Source organism: Stegastes partitus, unplaced genomic scaffold (assembly GCF_000690725.1).
Source record: "Stegastes partitus isolate 25-593 unplaced genomic scaffold, Stegastes_partitus-1.0.2 Scaffold1365, whole genome shotgun sequence".
NCBI classification, from domain to species: Eukaryota; Metazoa; Chordata; class Actinopteri; family Pomacentridae; genus Stegastes; species Stegastes partitus.
In genome coordinates, this window is record NW_007579096.1 from 88094 (window position 1) to 105931 (window position 17838).

At 43.1% G+C, this 17838-nt stretch overlaps 1 protein-coding gene across 4 annotated transcripts in view; it reads left to right on the plus strand.

The window, feature by feature from the left end:
• The first annotated feature begins 684 nt into the window (after positions 1-684).
• Positions 685-17838, plus strand: part of LOC103370065 (transcription factor COE1-like) — a 100810-nt gene continuing 83656 nt past the window's right edge. For all 4 annotated transcript variants that reach the window (XM_008298974.1, XM_008298976.1, XM_008298975.1 and 1 more), the window contains exons 1-6: positions 685-1395; positions 2164-2320; positions 3038-3101; positions 4383-4438; positions 11799-11872; positions 16692-16760. In XM_008298974.1, the coding sequence (XP_008297196.1) occupies positions 1268-1395; positions 2164-2320; positions 3038-3101; positions 4383-4438; positions 11799-11872; positions 16692-16760 (548 nt within the window). In that variant the 5' untranslated portion in view covers positions 685-1267. The remainder of the gene's footprint in view (positions 1396-2163; positions 2321-3037; positions 3102-4382; positions 4439-11798; positions 11873-16691; positions 16761-17838) is intronic.

Sequence of the window (17838 nt, forward strand, 5' to 3'; positions counted from 1 at the left end):
AAGCTTTGTTTTATGAATACTAAATAGAAAGAAAAAAAACAGCCAATTTTATTTCAGTGCCTTCTGCAGCTGTAAAAGCCATACGTGTCTTTATTGTTTCCTTATTTAATGTTTCCATAAAACTCTGCGCCGTGCGTAAAAGTCGATGCGTAAAAGTGGATGTTTGAAATAATTAAGTCGTCATTGTGTCGCGGCCCAGAAATGTCCTCCCTGCTCTAGTGCCGCTGAGCAGTTTGCACTTCTTCCAGGTTTTTGAGCTCCACACCGCAGCTGCTCTGCGCTGGTAGACAGAAACTTTCGATTTTCAATGATGTTTTACGCGCAAGGATTCATCTCCATATCAGCAGAAAAGCGTTCAGCCTCGTAAAAAAAAACAAAAAAACCCTTTGAACAGGGACTGAGCGGGTACCGGGACAGGGCAGCGGGAGGACAGAGGAGCTCCTTGGCCGCTGCACGGGGCGGACCTGACTCCACTCTCGCCTTTGTTTGGGGGCGTCTCCTCTCTTTCCCTCTCCTCCCGTCCTATCCCCTCCCCTCCTTTGCTCCGATCCCCTCCCCTCTTTCCCTTCCCATCCTCTCTCTCTCTCTCTCTCTCTCTCTCTCTCTCTCTCCCCCCGGGGCGGGAGAAGCCCGTGTTTGGTTCTCAGAGAGGGTCCTTTGGGAAGAGTCACAAAGCGATTTCCTCAGAGAGAGAGCGGAGTGGCGAGAGAGAGCTCCGGAGTCATCCGCATGCAGGAAGCAGCGCTGCTCTGGACATCACCGACTCCAACGCGTCCCGGACCACTGGGCTGAGGCAGGAGAAGAGAAAGCAAAGAGCGAAAAGAGGAAGAAAGAAGTGTCAGACAATGATGACATCTGATCGGGGTGCCAGTTGATCTCTCTCTTTCTCTCTGACAGCTCCAACTGTGGATCTCCAAGCGCACCAGGAGTGACTTTTTTAAACATCTTTCCACTTTGGGTCAGTCCGAGTCCTGACGTCCTTTTGGTGATTTAAACTCGTGTTTAAAGTATTTGTACATTTTGGATCTTGGCATGATTTGCTCTCCGATTTAGCACCCACTCCCTCCTCAGGACTAGAGAGTCAGAGGAATAGAAAGTGCACTGCTTGATTTCCAGCGAAGCGCACGCGGCAGCAGCAGCAGCAAAGAGCGCACCCACGTTGCTTTGCTTGAATCAGAGTGAAGGATCTACAGGAGAACAAGTGCACAGCTGGGCGGAGAGAGACCGAGACACGGAGGGACACGCATCGAGCTTTGGAGGTTTGTTCATGTTTGGGATCCAGGAGAGCATTCAGAGAAGCGGCAGCAGCCTGAAAGAGGAGCCGCTGGGAGGCATGAACGTCCGGAGCTGGATGCAGGGGGGCGGCGTGCTGGACGCCAACACGGCCGCCCAAAGGTGAGCTCTGCCCGAGTAAAGGCGGCACTTCCCACCCTCCTTCACTTACCGAAACGTGGAAACAACGTGCGTTTTCTCCGTCAGGACCCTGCAGCCTGTGCAGGACTTGAGGCTGTGCAGATGCGGAGCTGCTGCCCGGAGAGAGAATTCTGGATTTCACTGCTGCTAGGATAATTCTGGGAAACATGATTATTATTCAGAATAATTGTGCAACAAACGCTGTCATCAACTAAACAATTACAGGCAGCATGTGCCACAGATTTTTACGCACACCCTGCACTTTAGGTGGATGAGCTTCAATGAGCATGAAACCAAAAGAACAAATAAATAGATGTAGGCCAAAGATGAGGCTTCTAAATTCAGAAAAACATGTCATGTTCCCTCTTTTTCTAAACACACTCCTGATTGTATTTAAAGGGAACAAAATTCTCCAGCACAGTCAGCGATGCAAAGGTGGATAAATCATGACCTGTGCCTTACATGACGAACAGCCTCCAACATGAACAAATTAATGTTTTCACGAGACAATTGCTTCAAGATTTTTAAAAATAAAACAGCCTCCTTTTAGAGCTAAATCAGCCCCTTCAAATGATATTCAAATCAAACACATAAAAAAAAATGTGCACAAACAGGATTTACTCTCTCTGCTTGCAGGCCCTTCACATTTATTTTTATTTTGCTTTTTGTACAAGGTTAAAACAAAAAAAAACAACTTTCCATCCTGTGCACCATTCTAACACCGACTCATTCACGCCTGTGTATCCGCAGCGGAGTGGGTCTGGCCCGGGCTCACTTTGAGAAGCAGCCGCCCTCCAACCTGCGGAAGTCCAACTTCTTCCACTTCGTCCTGGCTCTGTACGACCGGCAGGGCCAGCCGGTGGAGATCGAGAGGACCAACTTCGTGGACTTCATCGAGAAAGAAAAGGTCCGTGCAGAAACACGTGTTGGTCTGATTATTTGTAGATGCAATCAGATCATTTCCCATTTTGATTCTCTGCAGGCCTGAATATTCCACTGTGGAGTTTGATCTAACTTTATTTAATTATTGAGTATTTATAATAACTCACCTGCATTATTATTATTATTATTATTATTATTATTATTATTATGTGCTTATTTCTAAAACGACACCCCATATTATTAGAAATGCTGTGACTCTTAAACCTCCGTCGATCTCATCTGTCCATTTGACAAATAACAAAATCCCCCTTTCGACGTTTAAACAGTTTTAATTTACAGCTCAATCCAACACAACCACTTGTTCTATATAAACAACGGCGCGGCAGTCGGTCTCCTCATCAATTATGACATCGCTTAAATTAGATAAAAATGTAGTGGGAGAATTTAGTGTTTGGATTTATTGGCCCCCCGAACATAACCAGTAATTACAGAGGAATTAAAAAATCCACAATAACACCATGATTACACATGGAGAAATTACAGAGCTGCACTTCTTTAATGAGCATAAATCAGACTTTATTTATTTTTTATTACTTAATGCATGACCAGTGTGAAGAATTCAATAACTCCGATGTATATATATTTGCATATACTGGCCTACATGTGCATGGAGAAACTTTTCAAATATTTTGTCCTATAAACTGTTCAATTAACAGCTCAGTGTTTTGTTGTGTGTGTTAAGGAGACGAGCGGAGAGAAGACCAATAACGGGATTCATTACCGGCTGCAGCTCCTGTACAGTAACGGTGAGTACAGTCTGACACATGCACGCAAATTCACTCTCAGTTGGACCAAATCAGCTTGACTGTTTTTATTCTGCACTCATAAAATATGCACACGGGCTAATATTTCAAGATTTATAATGGGAATTTTTCAAAAAAGGATGTGCACAAAGCAGTGAGATGAAATGTTGCAGAGGGCCAACAGGCTGCCAGAACCAGTTTATCTTCTACAAATAGCAGTGTGGAGTTTCATGATTGTGTAAATTTAACCCATCTCTATTAGTGAAATTTCAGGGCAGCTGTTGTAGACTTAAAAAAAAAAAAAAAACTAAATCTAAACCAGCTTTGTGGCTTTGTCACTGTCACTGTCCCTGAATGAGTTTGTACAGTCTGAAGTGGGCTTTTTGACAGTCTGAGTCAGCCAGCAGCAGCAAATATCACAACTCCAGCCTCCTGTGGGATTAAAGGAATAAAGCACAGCCACAATCTGTGCCTTGAATGCATTGATATTTTATATCTTTTGAATGCAGAATGAGCATTGAAAGCACTGGCAAGCGATTCATCCCCAGATGTAGACAGCAGATAAAAACATTTCACCTCATTGTGAGGGGTTTGAGTTTTCATAGTTGCGTGACTGAAACAGAGAGTCAAGGGTCTGAGGATGGAAGCTGCCCTGTGTTTTCGACAAATTGCAGAACCCTTTAGGGTAAATGTGCGCTTATTCTGCTGTATAAATAACATAACTTGACTTCTGCTCTGTGTCATAGTTTTTTTTTTTTTTTAAAGAAACCAAGTGAATAATAGTTATTTTCACAGTGTGGACTGATGAGCAGCTGCTGGTTGATTTTTAATACACACAAGTCTCTCAGTTTCTTTTCAACCTTTTTGGCTGGTGACCACGTTAAATAGAAGCTGCTGTGCGTCAGGTTGCATGTGTGTGAAGAGTAATAAAACCAAAGAGTGATTGTTTTACTCAACTTAGCTCTGAGGCCCAAATATTTAAAAAATGTATTACCAAGATTCAATTAAAAAAAAAGCAAATATTTGGAAAATGCTTAAAATTTCAATGTGCATTTAATTGTCTCTGTCACAACTGTGCTTTTTTCTGCTTCAGTATAGTCTTTATCATCTTGCAGCTCCTGAAAATGTACTGTTTTGCATGCTGGGAGTAATTAAATGTAATTTTTTGTCACCTCTGCTCTCACTTTTTTTAGATGTTTCTTTAATTTGACATATGCTGTTATTGTATAAAAAAACAATCCATGCCAAGTTGATGATTTTCTTTCTTCCTCTGGATCCCAACAGGCATCAGAACAGAACAGGACTTTTACGTACGACTCATAGACTCCATGACTAAACAGGTAAATGCACATTTCAGCACACACACACACACACACACACACACACACTCTCACAGCGGCCTGTCACCTCTCCTGTTACCTCTCTGACAATGAGCTGCTCCACTGATCCGCCTGTACTCCGCCGCCCTCCTCTCTCTCTCTCTCTCTCTCTGCATGTACTTCCACACACAGAAATGAGTGTTTATGTCGGTGTGATCCAGTGGGTGGGTGTTTCCGCAGTGTGTATGTGGGTGGGGGCACACACTCTCACACACACACACACACATAGACCCACACTGCATGGCTCCAGGCATTTTTTTTTTTTTGCCTGTACTTCTCTTGCTGTGATTAGAGCGAGGAGGCAGCAAGCGGGTGTTGAGGAGCAGCAGCGTAATTCTGCTGCTCACAGTGGGATGTGGAGAGATATAACGGCACCTCTGGGATTTGGTCTGCTGAGTAGCGAGCATTTTCTGATCAGATCCAATTTTTCAGTTAATATTTTTTTGTTTTTTTGTTTGTATGTACGTTTATAAAAGAGAGAAAAGAGAGCTGCAGGAGGAGTTTGGAAAGAGAGGCAGCCTGAACAGCAGATTGTAGTGATGGTTGCTTTTTTTTGTTCCTCAGGTAAACAGTTAGAATTAATTTTTTTTTGGTTGCTCTTGATAAAAACTGAGAGTGAGAGTTGTCTATGTGGTGTAATGCAGCGTGTGTGTGTGTTTGTGCATGTGTGGTGAGGTACTCGGAGCCAAGAAGCCACGCTATGCACTGAATACTTGCTAATGTGACTCCAGGCTCTGACAGAGTCTCACATTACTGCTGCCACGCTGCACCACATACTGTGTGTGTGCGCCTGGCAGGCCTAAGAGACCACACTGTTTCCTAATAACACTGTTTAGCTTGAGTCTGGTGGGGTGACAACCTGCTACACACACCCAAATTGAGTTAGGCCTTTCTCCCACTGGATGGTCCGGACAAGGATGAGGAGTGTTTGAACCCATCAACGCACATTTTTTGTGCCACCAATGTCTGAAAAATTAAATTGCAGGTTTTTTATTATTATTTTGAAAAGGAAAATCATTTTTTTCCCTCAAGGCGGTGATGCAGGCAGGTGTGTGCTGCACCTGTGGACACCTGCATCACACTGTGTGAGCGTTGTTCTGTGCATCTGTGGAAGTGAACAAATGGGAGAGATGAGCAGGTATTTAGTGCTGCATGTGTGCAGGCGGCACGAAACCAGCACATGGAGGGATGAAGCACGAACAGTTCAGTGTGTGTGTGTGTGTGTGTGTGTATGTGTGTGTTATTCCCAGCGGTAGAGGAATGGAACATTAACAGGTGGTCAAACCAAAACAGCCGTGTGGTTGGCTTAGCTGGTCAGTGATGTCATGCACAGTGTCTTCTAACCCACACAAACACACACACACACACACTTGTTCATAGTCATTGTTGTCTCGCCAAAAAGAAAAAAAATGAAGCCACACTGCAGTAAAGAGCTTGCGCTGGTGTAGACAAGATGCACTTTGATCTGAAGCAAAAGCAAAAGTGTGGCTTCATCCAGTCAAACACAACAAACCTGCCTTTCCCAAATTGACTGACATGTTTTTCACAGTAAGACAGAGTGAAACACTCGACAGCAACTCAGTTATTAATGTGTTAAAATGCTGTTTAAATACAACCGGAGTGTCTGTTAATATTAGAGTAAAGCTGACCGAATTAAAACTGGAAATTGCATTTAAAAAAACAAAATCGTTTTGCCATTTGTAGAAACAGAAAAGCCCTACAACCTAACCTGGCTCAACAATATGTTGTGTGTCTCACTGCAATTGTTGTAAAACTTAAAATAACAATATATCAGTGATATATTCTCGTTTTTAACAGACACAGTTTCCCACAAGTTAAACATCTTCACACACTGACGACAGCCGAGTGGCAGCCATGAGAATGGACTTGTTAATCTGCCGTGTCTAGACACGGCTGCAGCAGTAGCATACCTCTTACATATTTTAAAGACTGGTCAAAAGCCTAGAAATAGAAGAAGATAAGAATGACAGAGGATAAGGGTGAAACAGTTGCAGTGGTGTGTGATATGCTCACCGCCGCTCTGGATATATGACGTGGATCACAGGGGATTCAAATAGTAATGGCAAGCACTGGAAATATGTCTCTCACGATATGGAGAGTAAGACCTAAGAATGTGTTTCAACTCTACAGAAATTCTAATCACAGAAACCCTCAATGAAAGATGACATTGAGCCACAGAAACTGCGGCAGGTAGTTTAGAGGTCACGTCAGGATTTGCTCTGTTTTTTGATATGAATAACTCAGCAACTATATCATGTAGGTGACTTTATACATGTGGATGCATTTCATGGCGAACATTATAGATGGTTCTTTAAAGTGCAGGCTTTGGTTGTTGATCAGTGCTGACAAGCATTAAAATCAGTATAAGTCAGGCTGAGTTTTGCTTAAATGCTCTATAAAGTAGATGTACTGCATGGTATTCTTAATCTTACATCCTTGATTCTATTTACAGTTCACAGTTCTGACTGTGATTCTTCTGCCAGCAAAGTAAAGCCTACTCTCACGTTAAAGCTGCCGCCTATTTCTGTTATTCTTCTATTTTTGTACCTCTACCTGTTTTGTGTGTGCGCTGAGGGCCAGTGCTGATTGTGTTAAGAGGAGGAGGAGGAGGAGGAGGAGGAGGAGAGCACCTCCTCGGCTTCAGAAGCAGAGCCTGGCGCTCGTTGATCACGACTCTGTCCCAGAGAATAAAGCGTCTGTCACTGCGGCCCTGTCGGATCACTAGCTCACTAGTCGACCTGACACTAACGCAGGAGGATGTGTGTTCCCCTGCTTAACGGATCCTTGTTTACATGCCGCGCATGTCACGCTACTTCAAAGGTGGAGGAGAGAGCAGCAAATATGGTGTATGAAAGGCCTGGTGAGGCGGAGAGAGGGAGGAGACAGAGGAGGAAAAAAGGCAGATGAAAGAGAGGAGCGGAGCAGGCGAAGTGACAGTGATGAAGAGTCTGAGACAAACGTGGGCCGGGATGGTAGAGGAAGTTACACACTCTCACGAGAGCCTGTCACAGAAAGTGGGTGAAGTATTATCTGCAAATTGTTCCTTGTGTTGTCAGTTTTTCCTCCAGATGTCTCAGGTTGCCAAGAAAAACACTCCGAGACTTATCAGAAACTTTAGACCTCAGTTTAGTATAATGTTCTTGCGATTGGCAACTTTTGATGATTCGCAAATCTGAGCCTTTATAATGCAGGAAACCGCTTGTCTTTTGAGGTCTAAACAGAGTCAAGAGAAGCAAAGATTGTTGGCACAGAGCAAGATAAGTCAACATTAGGCAAAGCAAGGAGGATGGAAAGAACTGGATATCAAATTTACAGTATATCTGCAAAGGGAATACTAACCAGCTTACTTAGGTCATCACTTATACGTCTAGATATGCATTTGTTGTTCAGATTCTTAGGTAGAAACCATAACATTATCATACCTTTAATTCTGCAGAATTGTTTGTTTGCTTCGTGCACTACAGTTTTTGGTTGCATTGAATCACGAGTGCAACTCATTTGTTACTGTCCTGGCTGAACAGGACTGTGCTCTGCTGCTGGAGCGGTCACTTAAATAAAGGAGAAGTTTGGTGGTTTGTGCTACCAGCAGGAGTGGTACTTTTGAGAAACTTTAAACTTAACTTTCACGACACAGTTGCATCAGTCCTAATTCTGTTTATAAAGATAAATGCATTCACCTGGCCCAAGGTTTGAAGGTTTTCCAGTGTGTGTGTGTCTGTGTGTGTAAGAGAGGGAACAAAAGAGCAAAAGTGCAAAAAAAGTAAGAAGACGAGAAAGGTTGAGATGACAATGATGCATGTTTGTCCAGGATAGGAAGCAAGTTCACTGGAAGTTGCCTGGCCCGCTCTTTTTCCACTCTTTGGCAGAACGCGAGGGACTAATCATAGACACGACTGTGACTTATAAAGCAGATTTCCTCTTCAAATTTGATCTGTCAAATTCTATCTTTTTCTACATTTCCCACACTTAGATTTGCTTTCATGAAACTGTAAACAGTGCTATTTTACAGCTCAAAGACTGATGGAGGGGGATTATGGAAACAGTTTCAGATGTCTTGGGTGTTGGATCAACCTCGGCAGTGTGTTAACAGGAGAGTCTTTGCTTTGTCCAAGGCCGTTGCAGATGTTTTCAGCGTGGATAAATGTTTATTTTGTTTTCTGGATAGATGAATTTGTTTCACATACAGCTGTAATTGCAAGTCAGCCTTGTATAGCCAATGTGGTCAGAGCGGCTCTTTTGAAAATGCTAGCTTAGCATTAGCTCGGCCTGCCTGTTGTTGCAGTTTCTGCTCTGAGCTTATTTTTGTTTCATTTTACACATCATGCTTGTGCTGACTGTGTGTGCACATCCCTGGAGTCCTGGACCACCAAGAGCCTCTCCAGGTTCATGTGTCGATAAGTTTTCAGCAGGGGGTTTTCGAATGGAATATATGCACATGCATGGAAAATTGTAACTGACAAGGGCCCCGGGCCCTGAAACACATGGGGGCTCCAATTCCAGAAAACACAGAGGATCCTGGAGACGACTAGCTATTAGAATGAAATGCTTTAGGCTACAATAATGGGGCCCTCAGACTGCACAGCTACTATCGTGACTTTCCATTAATGCTGCACAGCTCCAAGCTAGTTTCTGTGGGCCATATAAGGCTATAGTTTCTACAAATGAGGGGCTCAGCCTACAGTCCTTGCTCATGCTGGGGCCCCATAAGGAACATGCTCGCCCCGGGGCCCCTGCCAGGACAGCCCACGCTCACTCATAGGTAAGATTTGTTGGATATAATTTCTTTCAAGGCCTCTCCTTTGTGTTCTCAGCTGGCGCTTTACACAACCTCATCAGCTGTCACTTCTGGAGCCCAGTTTTCCCAAAAAGCATCATATCCATTGACTCATTGCATAAATTGGTGTCACTGGTGGTGTCAGTCTTCTCCCTGAAGAAGCAGCATCGGAAATATAACCACTTCAACTTGACTTAAGTAAATGTAAAAAGGAAAGGAATCACTGGTGGAGTAAAATAAGGGATTTGTAATTCCTAGAGAGTTAAAGATGGAGTTTTTAAACCTTTTGTTTGATACTCCATAACCTTTCCAGGTAACATTTAAAGTAAGTGCGTATCAATAACATATTGTATGTTTTCGTAGTGGTACATTTGAGTAAGTTGCGTTTATACACCAATCAGCTACAACATCTGACAGGTAAAGTGAATGACATTGATGATCTCATTAAGTGTCACTTGTCAAGGGGTATGATTCATTAGGCAGCAAGTAAACAGTCAGTTCTTGAAGGTGATGTGTTGAAAGCAGAAACATTGGGCAAGAATAAGGGTCTGAGCGACTTTGGCAAGGACTGAAGTGTGATGGTTAGAGGACTGGTTAGCATCTACTAAAGGTGCTCCAAGGAAGGACAACTGATCATGAGCGCCAAAGGCCTTGTTGATGCATGTAGGGAGCAAAAGGCTAGCCCAAGAAGAGCCACTGTAAGGGAGACCTCATAGCCGAGCGATTAGGATGCAAACCACATGAGCACAAACGCCTCCAGCGGTGAGTCCTCAGTTTGATTCTTGGCTGGCTCTTTACTGCATGTCGTTGCCCTGCTCTGTAACTGTCCAATAAAGATAAATGTTTTAAAGTGTATAAAAAAAAAACCCTACTGTAGAGCAAATAGCTGAAAACCGTAAAGTGGTTTGTGTGGACAACCAGGTACATCCTTTACCTGGGGATGAGAGAGCAGCAGGGAAGAGGGCAAGCTGGTGGAGGCAGTGTGATGCTCTTGGAAATGTTCTGCTGGAAAACCTCGTGTCCTGGCGAGGAGGTTGCTTTGACACTTAGCATCTACCATGTACACCCCGTCATGGTAATGGTGTTCCCTGATGCTCCCTTTCAGCAAGATGATGCTACACTGCAAAAACTGTTCAGGATTTGAATCTGATCGTCTGTGGAATTTGCTGGAAAAATAAGTTGGATCCATCAGGCCCCACCTCACAGCTTCCAGGACTTGCTGGCGACATCTCGGTCTGTCAAACATGACGGTACACATTCAGAGTTCTTGTGGAAACCAGGACTCAATTGGTCCGAGCTGTTTTTTTGAGTCACTACAACAAATGACAACAATGTGAGGAAGGGGGTTTTAATGTTGTGGCTGATTTGTTTACAGCATCAGTTATGAGTGTTGCATTGTTTAAGCTTTCACTAAATGAACTTAATTTACTAACGCTCACTTGACGGCAGCAGGTAGCCTGAACCTGAGCTGAGGATTATTATGAAGGACAGAGAAACTTCCACGCTGTTCCCTGAGAAAAGTGAGCTTGTCACTCGGTGAGACTCGCTGCGGTTCGGAGCGACAGATCAAACGGACTGGAATAGACCAAAGACAGACAGGGTGCGCGTATTGATTGATAGATAGCTTAGTGGTGTGTGACTTATGCCTTCGCTTTATTCTGAGCTTCCTCACCAGAACCAGGAATATTGTATGATGGAAGCTTCAGCTGAAACACCTTTTCAGAGGCAAAAACTGTGGCCACTGTGAATCTACAACTTTACTCTGTGCTTCGGTGACTTGCCTGCTCTGCACGTGAGCGGATGATGTGGTTTTGTTAAATTGTGGGTGTGTGCTAGGGTGACAGACGACCCGTGCAGAGACAATGGGTGTGACTGTGTGCATGTGAAACGGAGGTGTTGCTGCGTGTTGTTTGAGGTGAAGTGGGAACTAACCTGTTACCTCAACAACGCTTTGCCGCTTTCACTGTTATAAAGAAGAGAATAAATGTACAACATGATACAAAGAAAATGTTCTCTTGCTCTTTGACGGTGTCGTATGTTGCCATCTCCTCACACTGCTTTGGTAGATGTTTAATGTGCAGTGTGCTGAAAACATGCAAATGAGTTTTTATGCATCCACGCACTGATACAGTCAATGACTGGCACCTTTCGAAGGGTGTTTGAGTGAAAGTATCGCTTCATTGCATTTAAAAGTATAGTGATATGACATCTGATACATCATATTATGCTACTAATTTCTCACTTTTCCACTGATTGAAAGAGAAAGTTGTTAATATTCAGTATTTTCGAAGCAAATCCCATTAAAACACCAACTGACAAGTACAATATGTGCATCCAAACTCTGATGATTGCTCTGCTCTTGTTTAACATGTCATGTTTTACTGTTAAATAGGTCATTTTGAACAAATCTCACAATACAGACATCCTAAGGCTAATAATTAAGAGTCTTATTTTTGTTACTGTGGCTGAATCAAGCTGAATCAAGCTAACAATCGATTTCCTCTTTCCCCTGCATGTCTCTTTCAGGCGATTGTTTATGAAGGCCAAGACAAGAACCCAGAGATGTGCAGAGTGCTGCTGACACACGAGATCATGTGCAGGTAGGAGCGAGTGCATCACGTCTCATCATCTCATCCCCTAATCCCCCTCACTTCATCCCTCGTCTCCACTCTCCTCCGTTTCTTTTTTACTTCTGCAACACACTTTTGTTCGTCTGCAGAAAGTTCCCACCAATCACCTCCTCGTACATTTCTTATTATGTCATCCTCATTAACCCCCCTCCCTCCCCACACACCCAGAAGCAGACGTGCACGCAAACATGAAGCCGCATCTATTGAGGAAGATGGGTTTTGGCTATCAGAGTTGTTGCTTTAATTATAATCTAAAGATGAATTTCTTCCAAAGTAGGTTGGGGAGGAAAGAGCTCTATTTATAGAGGCATTTTACCAACCTATGCTATACAATGGAAAGTGTGTGCGCGGAAACGAGTGTGGTTTGTGTGTGTGTGTGTGTGTGACGCCTGGTTAATTAGGACACAGAGAAACTCATTAGTCAATCGGAACCCTTCTGTTGTTTCATGGCTAACAAATGGGCCTTCCTCTACAATCTGACTATAAAATATAGGCAGCGACCCAGGCGCACACACACACATTTATGTATATATAGACACAAAGAAGTATGCATATGCACGCACAGTCATGCACACCACAGTTATAAAAATTCAAATTTAGCGCATGAATTAAGTTGTTCTTATTCTTTGACCTTGTCACTGAACAACTTTAACGGTAACAATATAAATTGGGCTTCATCTATATGCGCGAGCAGGGATTTTAGCCGTGAAATCAGGCACACTAACATTTCATTCTATAGCTCGCTGAATATTCCTCAGGCGGTTCAGCTGCACAGGCTTACGGAAAACCCATTGAAATTCTGATGTGATTTACAAGGAATTTATAAATAAATTATATTTGGCAGCAGATTTTTACTGTAAATTATTGTTGTTCATCACGTGGGGAATAAATAGCAGATAGGAATAAACAGTTTTGCGTACAGCACACAATGAATCCTGCAGCAGAAAAGCCTCCACATTGCCTGTCCTGCAAGCAGCTTTTTCCAGACGTTTCCTCCAGGGGAGCAACAGTGCAGAAAGTGTGGCTTCTGCAACCAATGTAAACATTCGCTTGTCTTCAACAGCCGCTGAGGTCAAAGTTAAGGCTGTTGCCTCATGTTCTCACATGCTGATTCTGCAGCGGGGGCTTCGCACACAACACGCAGCATCGAACGCACACACAAAGAGCGCAGGGCGTCCATTAATCAGTGTGGCTTATTGTCATGGCGGTGCTATTAGCCATATGCTCCCAGCCAATCTGCCACCACACAAACCTGTGTTGTAAAGCTGCTTTGGCACCAACATGTGTAAGGCTTTTTTTTTTTTTACAAGAATGGACGACGGAGGCTTTGTTGCAGGATAAATGTTGGTTTAGGTTCATGTCTCTGTCTGACACCAGTTCCTGTAACAGCTTGTTCAAACCCTGCACTGAAGCTGCATAATGTTTACGCTGAGCTTCCTTACGATTTAGTCGGGCACGCATGGTTTCTTTGGAAACTTTCGGATAGAATTTTAGACAAGTTCTGTAAGTTTGAACAATGTTTTGGTGCCTGCCATCTGTTTGTAATGACTGGCCAGCAGTTGCGGTTTATGTAGATGGCTTTATCTTGAGAAATGTTTCAGGTCTCTCACTTGTAGTAATTACTGCTTGAAAATTAAGACCTTTTTTCTTATTTAAATGCAAGATATCTCATTAGAGTGTAGTACTCAAAGATATTTAAATACAGACTCATTTATTATAGTATTTCTAATAAAATGACTGTAAACACAAATTCTGAATGCTTTTTTAGTTTTTGGCAATACGTAGTGTATTCTATCCTCATATACTGTAAGGAGAGACGTCTAACAGCAATGTTAGGAATGCAGTATACAGTGTATAATGAAGCTGTGGGGATGATGCCTACTCTATAGGATAAAATGTTAGATAATGTTGGTTTGTTATGCACTTTTATTACTATTTTAACACCAAAATATCTTAAGTTAGTGTTATAGCTAATGATTACTGCTATTATTAACTAATCTGTCCTTATATTTTTAGGTCATCTATTCATGAATTAGTCTAAAAATAGTGCCAAACCCAAACTGACATCTTCATGTTACTTGTTTTGTCTAATCAAAACCCAAAGATATTGAGTTGACATTGATATAAAAGAGAAATGCAGCAAATCCTTCCATTTGAAAAGCTGGAACTTGTGAATTTTGGTCTTCTTCTTTTGATAAATGATGGTGAAAATGATTATCAAATTGCTGTTGAACAACTCATCAATTTCAATGAACTGTTTACTAAGCAAAGCTATAGTAGACATAAATCAAATACATTTTCATGTAAAGATCACAAAGTGGTGCCTTCAATTCATGCTATTGAGACTCTATTGTTTAAAGTGTGTGTGTGGTGGGAGGAGAAGGGAGGAGACGCAGGAGAGGGGGGGAGAGCAGATGATTAGATCACCAGGATCCAAAGCAATAAGTGCTACATTACCCCCATCCCACCCCTCGTTTTTCCTGCTCACCACCACCCCTGTATTATGACATCTTCCACTCTGCTCCCTTCTCCTCTTCCTCCTCTGTCCTCCCCCTTAATCTCCCCTCTGCATCTCCCCCATCCCCTCCACCTCCCTCACCCATCACATCCCTCTCTCCTCGGGCTTAGCTTTCCTCTCCCCCCTACTCTTCCCCTCTGCTTTCCCCCCCTTCCCTCATCTCCAGTCCTGCTCCTCTCTGACCTCTCCCTGGTGCTGTTCTGTGCAGTTTCTGGTAGTGACCCAGTTCATAGAGCAGCAGAAAGCGAGTGACAGAGCGGCAGATAGCAGAGACAATGAGGAAGGTGTAACGTATCAGCCTCTTTCTTTCCACCTCTGCCATCTGTGACAGTGGGAAACCTGAGACGTCTCCCCTTCCTCTTCTTCCCACCCGCCTCTCCCCCTCTTGTTTTAGCTTTCCCTCCCACGCTCACCCTTTCACTCTTCACCCCACCTCCTCCACCCCGCCCCGGCGTCATCCTCCTCCCTCATGCTTACACCTTTATTCATAATTGATGCACACAAGAAAGCCTCTTTGACACACATGTAGTACATATGTGTGAATTTTGGTGAGCATGCCAGGTTTTTTTTTCTTTTTTTCTTTTATTCTTTTCTTCTTACATTTGCGTGTCTCCCACCCACTCCTCCTTTTAGCCCCGGGCCTCTTCTGTCCCTCCTCCACCTCACCTGTTCATCACTACTATTAGGATGAAGCTGAGATCATTGTGCACTGTTTTGTGCAACTCTTCTCTAAAGTTCAAGCAATTTGCCGCGATCTTGAATAATTAAGTCTGGCTTTACTCCCAACTCAGACCCTTGGCATCATGTTTGAACACACTGGGTGCCTTTTGGCATCATTTTTTAAAGTGCACGGGGGTCCAATGGATCTATAAAATTACCTGAAAGCCCAAACTAAATGCAATGAAACCGTCAAATTTTCTTAGCAGTTGTCGTCACATCACATCTTTTCCTGCAATGACAAGTTTGCGGTTAATGTTTAGAAAGATTATATTTCAACCCAAACCACAATCTTTAGTTTTGGTGCCTAAACTTAACCAAACGGTGAGTGAAAATGAAACTGAAGGTGCACAATAAAACAAAACTAACCTGCAACCTTCTGAGAATTTTTCTTTTAAACTGGAAAACCATATGGGTGTTGAATATTGATGTAGTTTGCTCTGTGAAGAAATGTTGTGCACATCTCTAAGACATTTTGACACCCTGATAATAAGAACAGTTTGCCATATCACAGTGACATCATAAGAGGTTATTTTCTTAGCTCAAAGCTCAAGCTTCAGAGTTGCTTTCAAAGCCTGTGAAAATGGTAACTCCTTAAGATCCTGAAAGCTAATTTCATGTGGGAAATCGGCGGAGTTTAAATTTAAAATCCAAGTAGGAATCTCAAATTGAAACATTGTATGTTTTGACAGTTTTAGACCCATTTCTATAAAATGTATCATCATTTTTTAATACTATGGAGACAACCCTGGGACTGGTACTGTGTTACAACAGAGAACATTTCAAAAATATTGAACTGGTTATTTGAACCCAATTCCAAAAACATGGATGTTGGAGAGTTTTTTGGAGAAAATATATGTTTTGATGGCATTCAGGTGTCACCACCACTTAACCTGCCCCTCCTTCACCTGTCCAGGCTCACAGGTGGAAACGGTTGATTTAAGCTTTTGATCTTTTGGTTGTGTCATGAGAAGCGCTCCTTGACTGATGATTGTTTTTAGCAGCAACAAGCACCAGAGTAAAAGCTGGAGACTGACAGCAGATAAGACCACTGACCGGAGCAACACTTTACCTATAACAAACCATAGAGGCCTTAACGTCAAAGCAATGTCTTTTAACAGTCAGTCAAACCACAATGTGGGCACCACATTGTATGTATTGTACAAAGATGTAACATGATTTTGGCACACATCATGCAATAGCTAGAGTTCCTCAGTTGGCTACTTCCCTAAAAATCTAGTGTATTTCTCTCAGATCCTGCTATTCTCTCGCTTTCCGTGTCATATAGGTCTATTTTTATCTGTGCTTTCAGTGTAGATCTGCTTGACAGACTTTCAGTACAACTCCTGTTGGCTTGTTTTAGACAGATTTGATCAAATGCTGCGAATTTGGTAATAAGTCCTCTACATCGGTTCAGACAAAGTACATAACTTGCCGTTTAAGCATCTAAATTGGAGCTTCCATGTACTGTAGCGTATGTTCTCTGTGTCGAACTCTTTCCTCACTTTGCCCCTGTGCCTCCTTCTCTGACTGTCTTCTCTTCTCTTCTCCCAGTCGGTGCTGTGACAAGAAGAGCTGCGGAAACCGTAATGAGACACCCTCAGACCCTGTTATCATCGACAGGTACTGTCTCTCACTTTGCCTCAGTATTTCTATCTCCCACACACACACACACACACACACACACACACACACACACACACACACTTACTGGATGAGGGACTGCACTGACCTGTTTGAATAGGCGGGATGTTTGTGTGTTTGGATGATCCCGTCACTCCTGAAATAGACGCTCCTTAGATGGAACAGACAGCTTCTAAAGTGAAGACGTTTGAGTCTGGAGTTTTGCATTTATAAGTTAAACAGCAGAACTCAGTGGTGGTGAAAGGAGGAGGAATGAAAGTCCACACACACACACACGCGCGCACACACACACACACAGACACACACAAGCACACACACACACACATCGCTTTAGTAATGTAATCATTGATCTGTGCAGTGGGGACACAAATACACATCAGCTGCTCAGACACAGCCTCCCATCAGGCACATAAACACTTGTGCACACCTTCAGACTTGAGTGAACAAACAGCGCTCAGATGAATGTGTGTTTCCTCTACGTAATGCAAAATACAAAGCTGTTTACTAGCAGGAGCTGTCTGTCGTTTTCCTGCCGCGCCTGTCTGTCTGTCTGTCTGTCTGTCTGTCTTTCTCTCTCTCTCTCTATCTTCCTTTCTGTCTGTCGAAGCAGAGGACTGAAGTTATCCCTCCCTTAACTCCCACCCCACCCCTCTTTCTGTCTCTCCTGCAGCAGCACAGAAAAATGGGTCATGAGCAAAAGAAAAAAGTGACAGAGAAAAACTGAAATGAGATCCAACCTCATTTTAATCTGATTTCTTCTTGGCAGTTGTTTTAACCCTCTGTGAGCACTTCTCCCTCTGTGTGCACGGCTGTGTGTGTCTGAGAGATTCGCAGGCAGAGGATTGAAATATTCCCGTCGCTGTCACTGCGTTATTACAGAACGCAGGTTCTTTTTTTCGTTTGTTTTTGTTGTAGGCAGCGGGAGATAAAACACACCCTAACTAACTGTAATGTGTGAGATACAGGTATGTTTGCATGGAAACGTGAGATGATTTTGAGAAAATATTTGGTGTGTACAGTAATCACACCAATCACTGGATGTCTTTGTATCTCCAGT